The 18,600-nt window shown below is 40.4% G+C and overlaps 1 protein-coding gene across 1 annotated transcript in view; it reads left to right on the top strand.

Annotated features, from left to right (window-relative positions):
• The first annotated feature begins 773 nt into the window (after nt 1-773).
• Nucleotides 774-18,600, top strand: part of LOC133641704 (synaptotagmin-7-like) — a 117,530-nt gene continuing 99,703 nt past the window's right edge. Inside the window, exons 1-2 of the mRNA XM_062035646.1 lie at nt 774-1,106; nt 14,740-15,141. Coding sequence (XP_061891630.1) covers nt 1,018-1,106; nt 14,740-15,141 — 491 coding nt within the window. The 5' untranslated portion in view covers nt 774-1,017. The remainder of the gene's footprint in view (nt 1,107-14,739; nt 15,142-18,600) is intronic.

The raw sequence follows: 18,600 nt of genomic DNA on the forward strand, positions 1-18,600 counted from the left end.
TACACACACTATGTTGAAGTATTACTATTATTATTATTATTATTATTTATCTTACGGTATACATCAAAAATGATATTGAGCAAAATTTAATTGAAATATTGTCGATGTGGCCCTCCAGCAGTGCTCGGGTAGCTCATGCGGCCCCCGGTAAAAATTAATTGCCCACCCCTGGTTAAGTGTCTCGTCTTTGCAGTCTGTTCAATTGAATATAGGTTGAAAATCATTGCAAATCATTGTATTCTGTTTCTATTTACCATTTACACAACGTGCCAACTTCACTGATTTGGGGTTTTGTATTCCACATAAGTGGTGATCAGATGACAGCACTCCTAAGGTCAAATATTTCACATGTAAAGTGTAATCAATGTTTTACTGGAACACGATGCCTTTTTAATGGCGCCACAAACGAGTCAATTGTTTTGCACTCCACTCCAAACTGTGTGTTGCCACCATGGACATGCCTCGTGTAGTGGCACGCCTCAAGCCCCGAATGAATGCCTAAATGAAGAAAATAATGCGAGTTTAATGACCAGCATTCCCACACAGGCTGCTGCTGCTGCTGGTTGAATGCTGACCACCTTGAGGTTGGTCCTTCAGACCCAGACCAAAAAAAGAAACCTCTTGTGTTTTTCCACCTTTTAGGCAAATGCTTCTCCTCCCCAATCCTTATGTTTGAACACACTGGATTCCAGACCTTTTCCATGTACCTGGCTTGGAAGACTGTCTCCTCACACACTCTACTAATGTCTCACCTACTTAACCATGTGCTTGCTCAACCTTCTTTTCCTGTGTGTGTGTTGTGTGCGTCGCTCTCTCCATCTCTCTCACACACACACTCCTTGGTCTTTTTCTCCTTTGCCTGTTGTTGCCGTCACCTCTCTGGACACTCTCTCTCTCTCTCTGCTGCCATACCTCCGTGCCCTGTCTGTCTCCCTTAGTGGGGCGCTGTCAGGGTGTCAGAAGGGGGCAGCGACTGGACACGGGGAGGATGGGGGTAGTCCTTATCGCAGTGACAGCATGAAGAGCATGATGGCGGAGGGAGCCAAGGCCGGGAGATGGCAGACTGTCCAGGGCCACATGCAGTCTGGAGGATTCAGACCCAGCAAGTAAGTTAAGGACTGGAGGAGAGCGCAAGTCAGCTAAACATGTTTGCACCAATCGCATGAGTTGTGACGAAGTAGGTCGAGTTCAGCAACATTAGAGATGGGGCTCAGTGTCAATGTGATCAAGGTGCTCCAGTCACTGGAAAAACATACATATACACATACATGTACGTATACATTCACTGTACAAACATACAAACCCCGTTTCCAAATGAGTTGGGAAATTGTGTTAGATGTAAATGTAAACGAAATACAATGATTTGCAAATCATTTTCAAGCCATATTCAGTTGAATATGCTACAAAGACAACATATTTCATGTTCAAACTGATAAACATTTTTTTGTGTGCAAATAATCATTAACTTTAGAATTTGATGGCAGCAACACGTGACAAAGAAGTTGGGAAAGGTGGCAAAAAATACTGATAAAGTTGAGGAATGCTCATCAAACACTTATTTGGAACATCCCACAGGTGTGCAGGCTGATTGGGAACAGGTGGGTGCCATGATTGGGTAATAAAGTAGATTCCATGAAATGCTCAGTCATTCACAAACAAGGATGGGGCGAGGGTCACCACTTTGTCAACAAATGCGTGAGCAAATTGTTGAACAGTTTAAGAAAAAACCTTTCTCAACCTGCTATTGCAAGGAATTTAGGGATTTCACCATCTACGCTCCGTAATATCATCAAAGGGTTCAGAGAATCTGGAGAAATCACTGCACGTAAGCAGCTAAGCCCGTGACCTTCCATCCCTCAGGCTGTACTGCATCAACAAGCGACATCAGTGTGTAAAGGATATCACCACATGGGCTCAGGAACACTTCAGTAACCCACTGTCAGTAACTACAGTTGGTCGCTACATCTGTAAGTGCAAGTTAAAACTCTCCTATGCAAGGCGAAAACCGTTTATCAACAACACCCAGAAACGCCGTCTGCTTCGCTGGGCCTGAGCTCATCTAAGATGGACTGATACAAAGTGGAAAAGTGTTCTGTGGTCTGACGAGTCCACATTTCAAATTGTTTTTGGAAACTGTGGACGTCATGTCCTCCGGACCGAAGAGGAAAAGAACCATCCGGATTGTTATAGGTGCAAAGTTAAAAAGCCAGCATGTGTGATGGTATGGGGGTGTATTAGTGCCCAAGACATGGGTAACTTACACATCTGTGAAGGCGCCATTAATGCTGAAAGGTACATACAGGTTTTGGAGCAACATATGTTGCCATCCAAGCAACGTTACCATGGACGCCCCTGCTTATTTCATTAAGGCAATGCCAAGCCACGTGTTACATCAACGTGGCTTCATAGTAAAAGAGTGCGGGTACTAGACTGGCCTGCCTGTAGTCCAGACCTGTCTCCCATTGAAATTGTGTGGCGCATTATGAAGCCTAAAATAGCAGAAGGGAGACCCCCGGACTGTTGAACAACTTAAGCTGTACATCAAGCAAGAATGGGAAAGAATTCCACCTGAGAAGCTTCAAAAATGTGTCTCCTCAGTTCCCAAACGTTTACTGAGTGTTGTTAAAAGGAAAGGCCATGTAACACAGTGGTGAACATGCCCTTTCCCAACTACTTTGGCACGTGTTGCAGCCATGAAATTCTAAGTTAATTATTATTTGCAAAAAAAAAAAAGTTTATCAGTTTGAACATCAAATATGTTGTCTTTGTAGTGCATTCAATTGAATATGGCTTGAAAAGGATTTGCAAATCATTGTATTCCGTTTATATTTACATCGAACACAATTTCCCAACTCATATGGAAACGGGGTTTGTACATATACACATACTGTACATATACAAGTACATATATTATACATACATACACTCATGCATATAATCACGTTTCATCAAACATATATTAACGTTGTTACCCTAGGGTAAACTGGGTAACACATGGCACACTGACAAAGCTTAACCTATAACAATCTACAAGGTTAATATAGCTGGCTTCTCTTTCTTCCCCTCCATTTATCTGCTTTCTTTTGTATCTGGAGTTATCATTACATATATGTATTGTTGCTAGGGGTGTAACGGTACACAAAAATGTCGGTTCGGTACGTACCTCGGTTTAGAGGTCACGGTTCAGTTCATTTTCGGTACAGTAAGAAAACAACAAAATTTACATTTTTGGGTTATTTATTTACCAAATTTGCAAAATCTTTCACCAAAAGTATTTTTCTTAGTGGAATATTTGATGTGAAGTAATGGGAACCTTGGATAGGTCAATAATTCATAGTAACATTGATTTTGATTCAATATTATGTTTTGAGCAATGACAGTTTGAAAGAAAAAAAAACAGCTTTGTTTTATTAGTCAACATTGCAACTTTTTCTAAATTACATTTAACCTTTACGCTTTTTTATTTTACTTTTGTTATGTTTTTGTTTATTTGAATAGTATTTTTAGAATGTGCCGTGGGCCTTTAAAACATTAGCTGTGGGCCACAAATGGCCTCCGGGGCACACTTTTGACACCCCTGCTATAGATAATGAAAAATTAAATGTGATAAATCTATGGATAAAAAGCAGAGCCTGACGACGCATGCGCGTTTATCATAACTCTCTCTCTGTCTCTGCCCCTCCCTCACCAATGCTGCTGCGCGCACAATTTGTTTTGTTTTTAACCCCTTCTTAACCCTGAACGTACATTGAAAATACACGCAACCCTAACTTAAAAATGCCGGACATTTGAGGCATTTAAGAAACTCCGCCCTGACAGCTCCACGAAAGAGGACATGTCCGGTGAAAAGAGGACGTATGGTCAGTCTATCCTAGCCCGTTAGCTGCTAGCATGCCGTGTGTTGTGCCTCGGTGTGCATTGTTTACACAACGTGCGTTACGCTACTTAATATATCCGTGTGGAAACTCGTTCGGTACACCTCCGAACAGAACCGGAACCCCCGTACCGAAACGGTTCAATACAAATACACGTACCGTTACACCCCTAATTGTTGCATTTGAACAATTGTATTGCTGATAATATAGGTAAATTATTGTTAATATTCATTATCAATAGTGATATTTCTATTGCTATTTGTATTGCTCCATTTGTAGTGTAATAATGTTCATTGTCATTTCTGTATTAGTATTTATTTCACTAACTGCTTCTTTGCTATCACTTGTGCTATCATATTTGTACATATCCTATTTGCTGATGTTGTTCTATTGTTGTTGTTATTGTTGTGTTTGCTGTTGTTGTCTCTCTGTCTTGTCCCCACAATTCCCCCCTCTGTCTTCCTTTTTTTTTCTCTTTCTATCCCCTCCTGCTCCGGCCCGGCTGCACCAAATGATAAAATAAATACATTAAATATAGTCAAATACAAATAAGGCAACAAGAGAAGTATCCCACACTTGGTACGTTTTACATAATAAAAAAATCACAAATTACAGTTTAAAAGTAACAAAGCCTCTCCAAGATTTCAACAAACTACTGACACAATCATCATAACTTTGAACACACTGAACACGAGCGAATGAAGGGCATACTTACTCAACAGCCTTACATGTCACACTGAGGGTGGCAGTATGAACAACGCCAACACTGTCATAAACATGTGCCATATAGTGAAACCCCACTAAACAACAATGACAAACACATTTTGGAAGAATATTTGCAGCGCAACACAACATAAACACTACAGAACAAATTCCCAGAATTCCCTGTAGCACCAACTCTTCCAGGACCCATCCATCCATTTTTACCGCTTGTCCCGTTCGGGGTCGCGGGGGGTGCTGGAGCCTATCTCAGCTGCATTCGGGCGGCTACAAAGTAACAAACGCCATTGGTGGATTTACACCTAACATCCACTGTAATGATACCACGTACAATAGCGTATCTACCGTATTTTTCGGACTACCATATTTTTCAGAGTATAAGTCGCTCCGGAGTATAAGTCCCACCGGCCGAAAATGCATAATAAAGAAGGAAAAAAACATATATAAGTCGCATTTTTTGGGGGAAAAGTATTTGATAAAAGCCAACACCAAGAATAGACATTTGAAAGGCAATTTAAAATAAATAAAGAATAGTGAACAACAGACTGAATAAGTGTACGTTATATGAGGCATAACTAACCAACTGAGAACGTGCCTGGTATGTTAACGTAACATATTATGGTAAGAGTCAAACTATGAAAAAAACTGCGACTCGTAGTCTGAAAAATACGGTACTTTAAAAAAGTCCTAACTAGTCATAATTTTGACAAAATAATAGGTAGATAAATGACACAATATGTTACTGCATATTTTAGCAGACTAAATTTGGAGCCTTTGTTTGCTTACTTACTACTAAAAGACAAGTTGTCTTGTATGTTCACTATTTTATTTAAGGACTAAATTGCAATAAGTTAAAGTTAAAGTACCAATGATTGTAAGAAACATACACTACCGTTCAAAAGTTTGGGGTCACCCAAACAATTTAGTGGAATAGCCTTCATTTCTAAGAACAAGAATAGACTGTCGAGTTTCAGATGAAAGTTCTCTTTTTCTGGCCATTTTGAGCGTTTAATTGACCCCACAAATGTGATGCTCCAGAAACTCAATCTGCTCAAAGGAAGGTCAGTTTTGTAGCTTCTGTAAGGAGCTAAACTGTTTTCAGATGTGTGAACATGATTGCATAAGGGTTTTCTAATCATCAATTAGCCTTCTGAGCCAATGAGCAAACACATTGTACCATTAGAACACTGGAGGGATAGTTGCTGGAAATGGGCCTCTATACACCTATGTAGATATTGCACCAAAAACCAGACATTTGCAGCTAGAATAGTCATTTACCACATTAGCAATGTATAGAGTGTATTTCTTTCAAGTTAAGACTAGTTTAAAGTTATCTTCATTGAAAAGTACAGTGCTTTTCCTTCAAAAATAAGGACATTTACATGTGACCCCAAACTTTTGAACGGTAGTGTATGTTTAATGTACCCTAAGATTTTTTTGTTAAAATAAAGCCTATAATGACATTTTTTGTGGTCCCCTTTATTTAGAAAAGTACCGAAATACTTTTTGTACCGGTACCACAATATTGGTATCAGGACAACACACAGCAAAAAAATGTAAGTAAGATGAAATATCTCAAATAAGGGTGATATTTGCTTATTTTCTGTCTGATAAGATCATTCTTCTCACTAAGCAGATTTTATGTTAGAGTGTTTTACTTGTTTTAAGGGTTTTGATCCTAAATGATCTCAGTAAGATATTACAGTTTGTTGCTGAGATTTGATGACCTATATTGAGTAAAACATGCTTGAAACTAGAATATCAACTGTTGCAAAGCTGTGTCATCAACACTCACAAGTATAAAACTACTTTTTTAAAGTAATCATTTCTTATTTCAGGCATAAAAAAAAATAAATCCTGATTTTGACACAATTGTGTCTCATAATTAAAACAGATGACAGCCAAATGGACTTTGCTGTTTTATTTTCAATGAAACAATAGAAAACTCATATAGTAGTACAGTTGGCACAGTACAGTAAACTGACAGTTAATATTTAAACATTTAACATTTGACATTTCAAACAATTTTGAACAGAAATAGTTCATGCACATTCAGATAAATTCTTCAAAATTACAATTAAAAACATTTGGGCCGGGGGCCGGGCTGTATATATGCGCACTAATTGACTGAAAGAGCACGCACTTGGCGCGATGATGTCATGTTATCCATGGAAAAATGCATTTTTTGATTTGCCTGAGCGGCTAGGAGACCCCGAGAGTAACAAGCGGTTGCCTTGTTGCCTTTCCATTAAGAACAATAAATTAAGTTTTTAGTATAAGTTTGCTGGTTTCAAGAAATGTAATGCCGAGTGTATATCATTATGTCAAGATAATGGTACTAGCATTTACTTCATTTAAGAATATTTTTCAACATATTGAGCAAAAAGGTCTCATTTTTTTTTCTACCAAGAAACGTGCACTTGTTATTAGTGAGAATATACTTATTTTAAAGGCCTACTGAAATGAATTTTTTTTATTTAAACGGGGATAGCAGATCTATTCTATGTGTCATACTTGATCATTTCGCGATATTGCCCTATTTTTGCTGAAAGGATTTAGTATAGAACAACGAGGATAAAGATTGCAACTTTTAGTATCTGATAAAAAAAAGGCTTGCACCTACCGGAAGTAGCGTGACGTAGTCAGTTGAACATATACGCAAAGTTCCCTATTGTTTACAATGATGGCCGCATGAAGTGAGAGAGATTCGGACCGAGAAAGCGACAATTTCCCCATTAATTTGAGCGAGGATGAAAGATTTGTGGATGAGGAAAGTGCAAGTGAAGGACTAGTGGGGAGTTGAAGCTATTCAGATAGGGAAGATGCTGTGAGAGCCGGGGGTGACCTGATATTCAGCTGGGAATGACTACAACAGTAAATAAACACAAGACATATATATACTCTATTAGCCACAACACAACCAGGCTTATATTTAATATGCCACAAATTAATCCTGCATAAAAACACCTGCGTGTTTGTTACGCTAGCTCCTAGCTCCTCTGCTAGCTCCTAGCTCCATAGAACACGCCAATACAATTCAAACACCTGATCAACACACACAATCACTCAGCCCAAAAGACCGTTCACCTAACCCAAGGTTCATAAAGCTTATATATTTTTAAAAAGTTACGTACATACGCAAAAAAAAGTTGCGCACATACGGTCAAGCGATCAAATGTTTAGAAGCCAAAGCTGCATACTCACAGTAGCACGTCTGCGTCTTTGTCATCCAAATCAAAGTAATCCTGGTAAGAGTCTGTGTTGTCCCAGTTCTCTACAGGCGTCTGTGTATCGAAGTCAAAAGTCCTCCTGGTTAGAGTCTCTGTTATCCGAGTTCTTCCATCTTGACTGCATCTTCCGGGAATGTAAACAAAGAAGCGCCGGCTGTGTACTGTTGTCGCTGACTACGTTTGAAAAATACGTCCATTTCGCACCGACAACTTTATTCTTTGCTTGCTCAGCTTCCTTCTCCATAATGCAATGAACATGATTGCAACAGATTCACGAACACAGATGTCCAGAATACTGTGGAATTATGAAATGAAAACAGAGCTTTTTCGTATTGGCTTCAATGTGGAAGGCATACCCGTGTTTGCCGGTCTACGTCACGCGCATACGTCATCCTCAGAGGCGTTTCGAACCGGAAGTTTAGCGGCAAATTTAAAATGTCACTTTATAAGTTAACCCGGCCGTATTGGCATGTGTTATAATGTTAAGATTTCATCATTGATATATAAACTATCAGACTGCGTGGTCGGTAGTAGTGGCTTTCAGTAGGCCTTTAAGGTATGTTTGGGTTCATTGAAGTTAGCTTATTTTACTTGTTTTGGAAAGTCTTGACAAGCCGAATTTTCTTGTTCTATTGAGAGATAATTTTGCTTAGTTCAAATAAAATACCCCTCATTTTTGTATTTTTTTTTCTTGTTTTGGAACACTGACCCACTGGCAGAAATGTAGATCGGCGCCTATGCACCGGCTCAAGCCTTCAGCTGACACTGCAACGGAAATAAAACAGTGGCTGAAATACTGTAAACTGCCACCTTTTGAGCAAAACGCTCGTGCACCGCGTGATTTCCGTCCCGTGACGTATGACATCATCGAGAGTCTATTTTCAGCAACTATGAGGCTGTTAATTTTACAGTCGGGCGTGATTTTTGCACCTTCCTTTGGCACCTTGTGATTTTCTTCCTCCATAACACGTTCACACTCATCGCTACACCCCAACCCCCCCCCCCCCCCACTCCCCACCCCCTCCTCATCGTTCCTTTTTACCCCCTTCTCTGTAATTGGTTTCTATTTTCGGGCAGTCATAAGAGTCTGTCTCTCATGTTTGTGTCTGGCACCCCATTTTCCTGACTCTCCTCCGTCGTCAACCTCTGCAGTTATCCCTCTCCATCTTTCTGTCTCCGTGTACGGCCACTCCTCCGAGTCTGTAAATCTTGTGTTCCATTTCGGCCTCACTGAAAATTACCCATTTTATCTTTTATGTCCAGGCAGTAAATATGATTAACGGCACACTGAAGACAAAAATTGCAAAAATAACGGCGGGGTGAAGTAATGCAAAGCGGAGTCAACTGATGTGAATAGCTCTCTTGTGACCTAATTCTGGTGGTCTGGGTTATGAAGTCAGCTGAGAGTGGAGGATATATTTGGTCAGTGGAAAAAAATGATGTATAAATGTATAAATTAGGGTTGTACGGGATACCGGTATTAGTATAGTACCGCGATACTAATGAATCATTTTCGGTACTATACCGCCTCTGAAACGTATCGGTCCCGCATCCCCCCCCACGTGCCCGCGTCATCGTCACGTCATGTCTTTGCTGGCTTTTCGAGCAGACGAGCATGTTCGGCGGCACACAATCACAGAGTACTTACAAGCAGACACAGTGTGTAGACAGAAAAGGGAAAACGGACGCATTTTGGCTTAAAAACTAACGATAAAGGTGAAGTTATAGCTAGGGATGATGTTTGATAAGAAATTATCGAGTTCGAGCCCATTATCGAATCCTCTCATCGAACCGATTCCTTATCGATTCTCTTATCGAATCCAGATAGGTTGTTGTACAGGTATATGGAAAAAAACACAATATTTGGTTTAACAAAAGCTCACTTTTATTTTATAAGAAAAATAAAAAAATAAAAAAATATTGACAGTTACCCCCCTAAAAAAAATATTGACTGTTGTTACCCAAAGTATATTAAATGGGATTTTTAAGAAAAACAAATATATACAGTAACACAAAAACAACCTGTCTCTGTGATCACTATAGGTGTATAAATAATAATATAGTGTTAAATAAAATCAGTCCCTTGGGCACAAAACTGAAAATAATACAGCTCTCCAAAAAGTGCACTTCTGCTGCTATTGGAACATACTAACTACACACACTATGACACCAAGAACACCACAGTCATCAATCAACAATTCTTCCCCCCTTACATGAGAGCGAAGCCTGGCAATAATTGCATATTGCCTGTTCTGCCCTCACTATACGTGTTGAGGTTATACAGCTTGGCAGACAGCTAACAAACAATCCAAAGCAGATTAATCCATTTAGGCTCTTTATTGTTGTTGGTCTTGCTTTGTCTTTTCCTATCTTTACTTTTGTCTTGCACTGGACTGTTATTATATATTTTTTTTAAACTGAAATACACACAATGACAAATGTATAAGCTGCCAATTAACATACTGAAGTGTAATACACAATATGTAAATATTAGCTTCACACAAATATACAGTACTATCATCAAACAAATACTTCTGAGTGTTGAAACTATTTCGATGTTGGAAATATACGACTGGCAGCCATTTTAAGTCCTCAAAACATCCATTGAAACAGCGCACAAAAATCGTTTTTTAATAAACATCTTAGTATCAAACTTAACCACTTTCCACCTTAATATTGAGTTACATAAACAAGTTAAACAGTTTACTTACAGACTTATCTTTTCCAAGGCTTGTAAGAGCTAACACAACTTGTCTACTTCTCAATTGTCTCAACCCGGAAGTGCCCAAACTAATGACGCGTAGTACTTTCATATCGCCACAAGGTGTCAGTAAGAGTCTACAATCAAATGGGCATAACATTGCAGGTCCCACAGGGCATTTCCTGTATGTGGGAAGGGATTCGTTCCCAGGGATTCAAATAAAGAACCAACTCTTTTTCTTTACTATAGTGGCCTCGATAACGGGAACCGGTTCTCAAAAAAGGATTCGAGTCCATGGAATCGGTTCTTTTCTTATCGAACAACCGGGAGAGCCGATTTCGAACATCATCCCTAGCTATAACACTGAAATGCCCTCAGGAGGAGGTGCTTTAAGACATAGCTAGCTATGTCCATCCGCGGTCGGCAGTGTTTTAGCGACTTCTAAATCACTAATCCTCGTCTCCATGGCGACAAATAAAAGTACGTTTCTTACAAGTATCATCCCTGCAGGACGAGGAATAGCTAAACATGCTTCACTACACACCGTAGATCACCGGCATCAAAATGTAAACAAACGCCATTGGTGGATCTACACCTGACATCCACTGTAATGATATCAAGTACAGGAGCGTATCTAGTCAATACTACTATGATTACGTCAATATTTTTTGGCATCACAACATCTGATTTTGTTTTTGAGAAATGTATATTGTGTTTATAAACTCAGGAAATATGTCCCTGGACACATGAGGACTTTGAATATGACTAATGTATGATCCTGTAACTACTTGGTATCGGATTGATACCCAAAATTTGTGGTATCCTCCAAAACTAATGTAAAGCATCAAACAACAGAAGAATAAGTGAATTACATGTCAACAGAAGTGTAGACAGAACATGTTAAAAGAGAAAATAAGCAGATATTAACAGTAAATGAACAAGTAGATTAATAATTCATTTTCTACCACTTGTCCTTAATAATGTTGACAAAATAATAGAATGATAAATGACACAATATGTTACTGCATATGTCAGCAGCTAAATTAGCAGTCTTTGTTTGTTTACTTACTACTAAAAGACAAGTTGTCTTGTATGTTCACTATTTTATTTAAGGACTTAACTGCAATAAGAAACATATTAAGTTAAGTTAAAGGCCTACTGAAATGAATTTTTTTTTATTTAAACGGGGATAGCAGATCCATTCTATGTGTCATACTTGATCATTTTGCGATATTGCCATATTTTTGCTGAAAGGATTTAGTAGAGAACAACGTCGATAAAGTTCGCAACTTTTGGTCTCTGATAAAAAAAAACCTTGCCCCTACCGGAAGTAGCGTGACGTTGTCAGTTGTTCACTCCCTCATATTTTCCTATTGTTTTCAACGCAGCTAGAGCTATTCGGACCATTCCCCATTAATTTGAGCGAGGATGAAAGATTTGTGGACGAGGAACGTTAGAGTGACGGACTAGAATGCAGTGAAATACATTTTTTTTTTTGCTCTGACCGTAACTTAGGTACAAGCTGGTTCATTGGATTCCACACTCTCCTTTTTCTATTGTGGATCACAGATTTGTATTTTAAACCACCTCGGATACTATATCCTCTTGAAAATGAGAGTCGAGAACACGAAATGGACATTCAGTGCCTTTTATCTCCACGACAATACATCGGCGAAACGCTTTAGCTATGAGCTAACGTGATAGCATCGTGCTTCAACTGCATATAGAAAAAAATAAAATAAACCCCTGACTGGAAGGATAGATAGAAAATCAACAATACTATTAAACCGTGGACATGTAAATACACGGTTAAAGGCCTACTGAAACCTACTACTAGCGACCATGCAGTCTGATAGTTTATATATCAATGATGAAATCTTAACATTGCAACACATGCCAATACGGCCGGGTTAACTTATAAAGTGACATTTTAAAATTCCCGGGAAATATCCGGCTGAAACATCGCGGTATGATGACGTATGCGCGTGACGAAGTCTGAGTAACGGAAGTTATGGTACCCCATAGAATCCTATACAAAAAGCTCTGTTTTCATTTCATAATTCCACAGTATTCTGGACATCTTTTGCAATTTTTTTAATGAACAATGAAGGCTGCAAAGAAGACAGTTGTAGGTGGGATCGGTGTATTAGCAGCGGACTACAGCAACACAACCAGGAGGACTTTGTTGGAGCGCTAGCCGCGCTAGCCGGCGACTTCACCTTGACTTCCTACGTCTCCGGGCGGCCAAACGCATCGGGTGGAGTCCTTCGTCCTTCTGCCGATCGCTGGAACGCAGGTGAGCACGGGTGTTGATGAGCAAATGAGGGCTGGCTGGCGTAGGTGGAGAGCTAATATTTTTAGCATAGCTCTGTGAGGTTCCATTGCTAAGTTAGCTTCAATGGCGTCGTTAGCAACAGCATTGTTAAGCTTCGACAGGCTGGAAAGCATTAACCGTGTATTTACATGTCCATGGTTTAATAGTATTGTTGATCTTCTGTCGATCCTTCCAGTCAGGCGTTTATTTATTTTGTTTCTATCTGAATTCGAGCCCGATGATATCACGTTAGCTCCGTAGCTAAAGTGTTTCGCCGATGTATTGTCGTGGAGATAAAAGTCACTGTAAATGTCCATTTCGCGTTCTCGACTCATTTTCAAGAGGATATAGTATCCCAGGTGGTTTAAAATACAAATCCGTGATCCACAATAGAAAAAGGAGAAAGTGTGGAATCCAATGAGCCAGCTTGTACCTAAGTTACGGTCAAAGCGAAAAAAGATACGTCCTGCACTGCACTCTAGTCCTTCACTCTCACTTTCCTCATCCACAAATCTTTCATCCTCGCTCAAATTAATGGGGTAATCGTCGCTTTCTCGGTCCGAATCTCTCTCTCTGCATAGTAAACAATGGGAAAATGTGAGCAGTCCTTACTCCGGTGACGTCACGCTACTTCCGGTTCAGGCAAGGCTTTTTTTTTTATCAGCGACCAAAAGTTGCGAACTTTATCGTCGTTGTTCTCTACTAAATCCTTTCAGCAAAAATATGGCAAAATCGCGAAATGATAAAGTATGACACATAGAATGGATCTGCTATCCCCGTTTAAATAAAAAAAATTAATTTCAATAGGCCTTTAACGTTGATGTTCCAGGTAGTTTAATGTTCAGTGAATGTGTAGGATAGGCAAATATAAGCTTTGGCTTCAGCCTATTCCTTTTTCGGTCATTCTTTTTCTTTCATTTTCTTTTTGTGTGTAAATGTGTATGATTGTTAAATATGTCTAATCTGTACCGTTAAACTGGTCACACAAAATGGTTGATGGTTGATTATATGACCGAAATAAACTTATTTCATTCTATTCATTCATTCAAAAAACTATGATGAACAAGTCACACAGCTGCATGTGTGTTTATTAAAATAGTTAAGAGAGAATCTTAAAAGGGGAGTGGAAAAAGAGAAGTTGGCAGAGGGAGGGGAACATACTGTAGGCCTTGGTTGGCTAGTGGAAGTCTCTGGAGACGCAGCATGTGTTTAAAAGACCCAAAAAGACTTGGAGAGAAAGGATGACAGGCTGTCAGAGATGAACATTTGTCACTGGTGAGTGGAGGAAATGGGGATCTCTCATCAGAGCAAAAAAACCTCGCCGGGAACGGCCGGAAGCCGCAAAGCGTCGAGCAGCAAAACGCCGCCGTGCCGCCCCTCGCTTGTTCGGACCGCGCGTCTCCGACCTCCGCTACTTCGAAACACGCCCGCGCGCAGACGGCGCGCTCCAGCCGCGCAGACACAGGCGCCGAGGCACGTGGCGCATGAGGCACGCAGGGGGAGCGCACAGCTCGTGCAAGGTCGGCCGGCGTCACAGGGAGCTCACTCCAGCTGCACTTTCTACTGCTATTTCTGTTACTGCTGTTATTTCTGCTGCCTTACCTCACTATCCTTTTTCCTCCTCCTCCTCCTGTCTCCAATTCCCCGTGCTCCACCCTCCACTCCGTCCTCGTCTACTTCCTCTTCCGCCTCGCCAACATTAACTTCCTGCGCGGATGAACTTTTGGCCCATCCCGATGCCAACCTGACTGTATCTGCCTTGTCTTCCCTCTGCCCTCTGTCACCATGCCTCACCTCTGATGGTTCCGTCGCCTTCCTCTACACCTCCTCTTCTTCCGGTTCCTCCTCACCTCGGCCATATTCTCGTTTTCTTTCGTCCCTGCTTCCCTGCCCTACCAGCTTTGGGGATCCGGTCTTATCCTACACTTCCACTCTGGAGCACATCCCAATCGGGCCCGCCCGCCCCCGGACGCTGCTACGCCAGCAGAGTCTCCAGCAGCCCCTCATCCACCCGCCGGGCTCGAGTTTCGGCCACCCTCCGACCACGTCCCAGAGTTTGGGACAATTACACACCGCACCCGGGGCCGCCGGGAGAGGAGATGGAGGTGGTGACGGCGGTGGCGAGGGTGGAGTTGCAGGTAAAAGAGCTGTTCCGCGGGCCACGCGGGGAAGCCCCGCAGGGGCTGGTGCCTCTCGCTATAGGGGAGGCGACGCAGGAGGCCGCTCACGTGGTAATCCCGGCAGCTGGGATTACACGATGGACCAGATCCGGAATCGTGGCCTGGACGTCAAATCCTTTCTGTGAGTCTCTATGTTTATGTTTGTGGAGTAGTGTCATGTTTGCATGCAGAGGTGGGTAGAGTAGCCAGAAATTGTACTCAAGTAAGAGTACGGTTACTTTAGAGATTTATTACTCAAGTAAAAGTAAGGAGTAGTCACCCAAATATTTACTTAAATAAAAGTAAAAAGTATGTTGTGAAAAAACTACTCAAGTACTGAGTAACTGATGAGTAACCTGTTCGTTTAATGATGATGGCAACAAATAATGCACAAAAACATAAAAATAGCAATGAGCAAATTCAGAGCCAGGAATATCTCTTAAGCAACTAAAACAATAATATATATTAAATAATAATACATTAACATAAAAAAAATTAAGGCAAATTGAGCCACAATAACTTAACAGCACCATAGGCTCAGTAGGCAGAGATTACAAAGGAAAATAACAAGTTAGCCTTTACGCAAACCATAAACTGATAGGCGTGGGCTGCATTTCGGAAAACACTGTGCACTTCTGATTGGTGTTTCTATGTGTGTGTGTGTGTGTGTGTGTGTGTGTGTGTGTGTGTGTGCGCGTGTGTGTCTTTGTCTGTCTGTCTATGAGGCTGCAGTGCGTTAATAAATGTCCCCACATGATGTACATTTGACAGTGATTCATAGCAGGGAAGCTAACAACAGCCTATGGTGACAGCCAAAATATCTACTAACGTTACTTACCGCCATGTGCTTCCTCAAATTTGATGTTGAGTTCATGTAAGCTTAAGCTTGTTGCCACTGACACTTCATGTGCAGTTAATCACGTGACCGCCTGGCTCTATTTGATTGGTGAAACGGAGTCATACGTCACCAGAGACTGTATTTGATTGGTGAAACGCAGGCATGCGATAGATCCTACTTTGAAGGTCTGTCCGACAAACCAAAACAAACAAAGTGTGCATTAACAGATGGATAAAAATCAGTAGCGAGTAGCGAGCTGAATGTAGATAAATGGAGCGGAGTAAAAGTAGCGTTTCTTCTCTATAAATATACTCAAGTAAAAGTATGTTGCATTAAAACTACTCTTAGAAGTACAATTTATCCCAAAAGTTGCTCAAGTAGATGTAGCGGAGTAAATGTAGCGCGTTACTACCCACCTCTGTTTGCATGTCATTATAAATGAACATGTTTATATTGTATTTATTTATTACAGGGTTCGTACGGGTGCTTAAAAACCTTGAAAATGCTCTGATTTTAATGTCGTGTTTTCAAGGTTTGAAAAATGCTTGAATTGTGGGTGAAGTGCTTGTAAAATGCTTGGAAATGTTCATCATATTCCTCGGCAGTCTGACTCAACAGGCTGAAAAAAAAAATGGAACAAAATAACTGTCCGTCATGCCGGGAGGTTGTCGTTTTAATGAACACTAGAGATGTCCGATAATATCGGACTGCCGATATTATCGGTCGATGAATGCTTTCAAATTTAATATCGGAAATTATCGGAATCAGTTTCAAAATTAACGGTATCGGTTTCAAAAAGTAAAATTCATGACTTTTTAATACAGAGCACCAATACACCTTAAAGGCACTGTCTTTGCGTGCCGGGCCAGCCACAAAATATATACGGCTTTTCACACACACACTTGTGTGCAAGGCAAACTTGGTCAACAGCCATACAGGTCACACTGAGGGTGGACGTATAAACAACTTTAACACTGTTACAAATATGCGCCACACTGTGAACCCACACCAAACAAGAATGACAAACACATTTCGGGAGAACATCCGCACCGTAACACGACATAAACACAACAGAACAAATACCCAGAACCCCTTGCAGCACTAACTCTTCCGGGACGCTACAATATACACCCCCGCTACTCCCTACCCCGCCACCCCAAACCCCGCCTACCTCAACCTCCTCATGCTCTCTCAGGTAGAGCATGTCCCAAATTCCAAGCTGCTGTTTTGAGGCATGTTAAAAAAAATATATGCACTTTGTGACTTCAATAATAAATATGGCAGTGCCATGTTGGCATTTTTTCCCCATAACTTGAGTTGATTTATTTTGGAAAACCTTGTTACATTGTTTAATGCATCCAGCGGGGCATCACAACAAAATGAGGCATAATAATGTGGTAATTCCACGTACTGTATATATCGGTATCGGTTGATATCGGAATCGTAATTAAGAGTTGGACAATGTCGGAATATCGGATATCGGCAAAAAAGCCATTATCGGACATCTCTAAAAAATTACAAATACAAACTTTGGATAAAACGCGGACCAAATCCACGTGTGGCCTGCTGCAAAGTATGCAAAAAGGAAATCCAACATAGTTCGACGTATTTTTTGCTCCATTATTTTGGTTGTCTACTTAATTTGTCTGACTACCTCAGTTAAAGCGACCGAGTTACATTTTGTCGTTTTGGTTATCGTATTTTCCGCACTATAAGGCGCACCTAAAAACCTCAAATTTTCTCAAAAGCTGACAGTGCGCCTTATAATCCGGTGCGCCTTATATATGGACCAATATTGAGCCACAACAGGTCTCGCAACCCCGGCCTCTACTGTAGCGTCTATTCTATGCGCCTTATAATGCGGTGGGCCTTATATATGAACAATGTTTTAAAATAGGCCATTCATTGAAGGTGCGCACATTATAGTGTGGAAAATAAGGTAATTGCATTAAAATGGTTACATTATTGGATTCGTTTGTACTGTGAAGGTCATGTAATGTATAATTTGTAACCTTTTTCACAACTTAGAGCTGAGTTAATATGAAGGATTTTGTAGTTTTTACACAACATGGTTGTATGCATTTTTTTGCTCTATTATTTTCATTGTCTGCTTAACTTGTCTGGCTACCTCTTTTTCTTAATTTCTTATCATAGCCACAGTTATAAGGCTAGATATGCTTAATGAAAGGTGACTGAGGTGTTGTGAAAGAAACTAACTATTTTCCTTTAATTTATTATCCTTATAATGTGTAACAGTTCTGTTAATAAATGAGTGGAATTGACATTTTCAGGATGCGTGTATTTATAACACATTATGCAGTTTACAAGCACAAATACGGTGTGAATCAATCCGTGCTGTTCGATGTCATTGAGGGTTGTAAGTAAGAAAAAGAACAAGACATTTGAAAAACAACACAAATGGAGACACAATGCAAACACCAATGACAAACACTGCTTCATTTTCTATGCCCCATTCAGTTCAATGTTAGGCTTAGGTTTGAGCAGATTTTCCATATTTTTCCAACGGACAGCATTTGGTGACCTCAAACAACAAGGCGATGGATTGATTCACACAGGTTTTCGCCTTTTGAAGAGTACTGTACAAACTGGAAAATTGATCTTGAAAGTCCTTAAGAAGTACTCGAATTTGGCCATTGAAAATGTGTACGAACCCTGTTGCTAACTAATCTGCTTCTATCTTGACTGTATGTACCCTCTAGTTTATTTTTAATTTAATTTATCCAGGGAAGGATAATATATATT

This window comes from Entelurus aequoreus, linkage group LG24, assembly GCF_033978785.1.
Source record: "Entelurus aequoreus isolate RoL-2023_Sb linkage group LG24, RoL_Eaeq_v1.1, whole genome shotgun sequence".
In the NCBI taxonomy this organism is placed as follows: domain Eukaryota; kingdom Metazoa; phylum Chordata; class Actinopteri; order Syngnathiformes; family Syngnathidae; genus Entelurus; species Entelurus aequoreus.